This window comes from Anarrhichthys ocellatus, unplaced genomic scaffold, assembly GCF_004355925.1.
Source record: "Anarrhichthys ocellatus isolate YVR2014 unplaced genomic scaffold, GSC_Weel_1.0 scaffold1079, whole genome shotgun sequence".
Classification (NCBI taxonomy): domain Eukaryota; kingdom Metazoa; phylum Chordata; class Actinopteri; order Perciformes; family Anarhichadidae; genus Anarrhichthys; species Anarrhichthys ocellatus.
Genome location: NW_022281053.1, coordinates 9,724 through 13,812, shown reverse-complemented (window position 1 = coordinate 13,812; position 4,089 = coordinate 9,724). Strand labels below are relative to the sequence as shown.

At 41.4% G+C, this 4,089-nt stretch overlaps 1 protein-coding gene across 1 annotated transcript in view; it reads left to right on the top strand.

Moving 5' to 3' along the window:
• Positions 1-1,154: 1,154 nt before the first annotated feature.
• The window catches only part of LOC116377269 (tomoregulin-1-like), an 8,723-nt gene continuing 5,788 nt past the window's right edge, over positions 1,155-4,089 (top strand). The window contains exon 1 of the mRNA XM_031838867.1: positions 1,155-3,906. Coding sequence (XP_031694727.1) covers positions 3,824-3,906 — 83 coding nt within the window. The 5' untranslated portion in view covers positions 1,155-3,823. The remainder of the gene's footprint in view (positions 3,907-4,089) is intronic.

Genomic DNA, 4,089 nt, shown 5'->3' with positions numbered 1-4,089 from the left:
GAGGAGTCGCCCCCTGGTGGTCACTAGAGAGAATGCAGCTTTAACACGTGAAGCATTGACTTCACTTTAAAGAACCGGAGGTTGCTGCCGGGTTACAAATAAAGTATGATAGCTGATTGACAGCAAGAAAAAACAACTGACGGCACCACAGTGGTCCTGGTCAACCTGCAAAACCTTTTTTTTAAATAATATTTTGCCCGCGACAACTACAGGAAACTTAAAGTCCAGAGCTAACACTGTCTGTTGGGTTTTGACTGAACAGAATCTGTGTTCATAAAACGTCGATCCACATCCACGAACTGCACACCGGAGCCACACTACTGTGTGCATGAGCCCTGAGTAGACCCTGCATTGATTTTATTAATCTTCGTGTTAACTCAGCCTCCAGGGTTTAATCGGCTAGAACCTGCACATTTTATACTCCCGCTGGACAGATCAACTGACCGACCACCATCTGTCGCATCCTTGGTGGTGACAAATAGAGGAGCTCCAGATGGAAGATGCAGATAAAAACCTGGTTGATTTGTTCTGCAGGGAAGTTGCAACAGTTTGAAGTTCAACCACAACATGTACGATACAAACAAGCTCACAAACAGCTATGAAATCAGAGTGTTGAACTTCTTAACTTTGAGACAGATGAACATTTCTGACAGAAACCCATACATTTGTAATCCATACTAAATGGTCATCTATATATCAATTACTGACCCCATGTTACCTTGAGATGTTGAAGAACACTTAGTTCCTCTCTCAGGCCTCGAAACAGAGAAAAAGTCTTCATGACTTTAAGTAAATGGGGGCCGAGATCATTTGCGTAAAAAAGTATCTTCTCTGCTTCTATTTCCTGACTTTTGAAGTTGAACGGTCTCCAAAGTTACGTTCATTGTCAGTCATTTGTGTGTTGAGACCATTTCCAGAAACCAATGTGGCGACGACCAAAAACCAAGGTTGTGATGGTCGAAAACCGAGCTGAAGACGGCCAGAAATCAAGATGGTGACGAACAAAGATAAATACAGCAACTGCCAAAAACAAAGATTGCCGTAGCCAAAAACCAAGATGGGAAAAGCAAAAAAACAAGGTGGGGACAGTCAAAGCCGAAGATGGCGACGGCCAAAAACAAAGATGGAGATAGTCAAAAATACATATACTCGAAGCTTCAAAACATCAGTCCACAAACCAATGGGTGACGTCATGACCACGACGTCCACTTCTTATATAGTCTATGTAAACCCACTTGCAGCTGATGGACGGACTTCCTTCGGCCTTTCAGCAGCTTGTTAACCTGCGTCTGAACCTGCTGAGGAGAAATAACCTTAATTTAAATCTCCTTAAGACACAATGACGTCGTCACAGCTCTGAATCTCTGCTGATTCTGAGCATAATGTGAGTACACAGTCCTTTAAGCCGTGTGACGCTGTAATTTCTCCCAAGTAAACACACGGATTAGTGGAGCAGAAGGAGCGTCAACCAGCCAGCTGCACGATGCAAATGTTGCGTTTGGAGATCAGAGAGTGAGATGAAACAGAATCCAGAGGCTTTTTATTAAGTGCAGCTCGCCCTCTGCATCGATTTCACCGACTGAAGTGTCTCTGGAGGGGAGCGATTCCTCCACTGCTCCGTCAGTTCCTCCGCTTTGGGTTTTAACGTGCACTCAGAGACGAGCAGGAGAAGGATCGGATTAAACCGCTGCATTGTCCACATGTGAAGCAGTGAGAGGATGCAGCAGCTCCACACCAGAGAGACGAGAGGCTGCGTTCACAGCCGCAGTGTTCACATCCGTTCATCTGACCTCTGCAGTGATGACCTTCATCACATACAACTAATAATAAGGAATAAGAAATAAAAGGACATCAAGGTTTATCCCAAATAAAAGAGTAGAAAACAATGAATAAAACCACAACGTATCATCTTTAAACAGTTTTTCTACACATTAAGGTTGATTTTGTTACCTGTGCACGGAGGTTAGCTAGCAGTCCCCACCTAAGCTAAGCTAACATAGCTACAGCTTCCTATTGAGCGTACAAACATGAGAGTGCTATCAAACTGAACATCTGACTCTCAGCAAGAAAGAGACGAAGAATTTACCAAAATGTCAAACTATTTGTGAAAGTTAGAGGTTTCTTTAGGGTTTGTTTTCGATTAGAAGTGACCAATATCATATAAAAGAACATCAGTTAAAATAAGGAATTCATTTTTATGAGCCAGCCTTGGGACGATGGAGGATTTAATCACAGAAAGAAAAACCACAATAAGTTGACGGTGGTGGATTTACATTATTGAGATAATCATAAACATTCTCAGGAGTTGCTGAAACAATGATATGTAGTATGTATGTATCACTGCCATGGTCGAGGAAATAGAGCCGGATTCATCACGTGAGAAAGAACTCAAAACGTTGCTACTTTTCATTATGATATATAATAATCTTATTTAAGATTCTTTGTTTTTCCGTGCTCAACATATTTGGTAAGTTAAATTAAGTCCACGACGTTTTAGTGCCATGTTGAGTTTCAAGCATATTTAGTTTATCAGGATAATATCGTGAATATATTGACATTTTCATATCGTCCCATTCCTCGAGAGGAGCGTTGAGTTGTTTTTTTAACTATAAGTAGTAATTATGAAATAATATTTGATATCTTATCAAATAGTTTTTGACCTTTCATATTATTTTACCTCAGTCTTGATCACAGATGTTTTTGTAACACAAAACCAACCGAAGCAAAACCTGAATGAGCCCATTTTCCCGTAGACCTCTATTGTAAAGGAGTCTGTTGTTGGTCTGTTGTTGGTCTCTGCGTTATGAATGCAGAGTCTGGTATGACACGACAAATCGACGGAGCAACCTGAAGCACAAGGAATTGTGGGTAGAAAGACACAGAGTCAGAGTTCATTCTGATTTGAAGCTCATATTCTGCTCGTTATTCATCACAGAAAATTATAAAAATTATGAACGTTTCTGACAAAAATCCTTCAACAAGCTCGCTGTGTGTGAGTCGTTTAAATGTCGTTTGAGAAACATGATTACGTTGTAATTTCTCCTCTTGAGCCCCAAAACAAGAACAAGAACACCCCCCACCCCCCCACCTTTCTAATCGGTTTCAGCTGAACTCTGTTCTCCTCTCGGTGAGCTGAGCAGGAAAATGTTTCTCAGGAAGTTCAAATGAGGCGTTTGTAGAATGTGTGATCAGGACTCCACTAGTGGAGGTGTCGTGTGGGTGATTATCCTCGTTGTGCTCTGAAGTAACGGACGCTGAGCCAACAGCAGCCGGAATTATCCTCTGATGACAAACATCGTCACTGGAATCTAAAGATCGTGCAGGTTGGACTAAAAGAGAGACGAAGACCAACGAATCCATTCTTCCGTTGAAGAAAACTAGAACACAATCTTTAAATTCATCAGTTTCTGTCATATTACACAGTTACATGTAACTAAATACATTTGATGTATAGTATATACTTATTATGTATATGAATGATATACCTTTATTCATATCATCTATTGTCCATACACCAGTTTTTCATCTATTCTTCACATACACACACATCTCTATACTGAATATCAATTCATTTATATAAACTATGGTATTACTATGTGTTTAATGTTGTACATAGCTCTAATGGTACCAGCATAACCTGTCTAACTAGTCGAACTAGTCTAACCAGTGTAAGCGGTCTAGCCGGTCTAACCAGTATAAGCGGTCTAGCCGGTCTAACCGGTATAACCGGTCTAACTGAGCAGCAGCTGGTCGTCCTCTCACGTCGTGTGTTTGTCCTTCAGAAACCACCGGTCTGGACCACGGAGACGGTTTCTACGCCGGGATGCCGATCCCCTGCGCCGACAGCTACGCCGGCTTCTGTGTTCACGGGAAATGTGAGATCAAGTACAGCACGGCCACCTGCAGGTACCTCCACTACTACTCTTATATATTTATAAAAAAGTTAAGAAGTACATTTAGTCGAGAGCTGTCCTGGAGGTACTTTACTGTAGTAGTTTCATGTATACGTTCTACTTCTCAACTACATCTCAGAGGTACATAGTGTACTTTATACTGTACTACATCTCAGAGGTACATGTTGTACTTTAT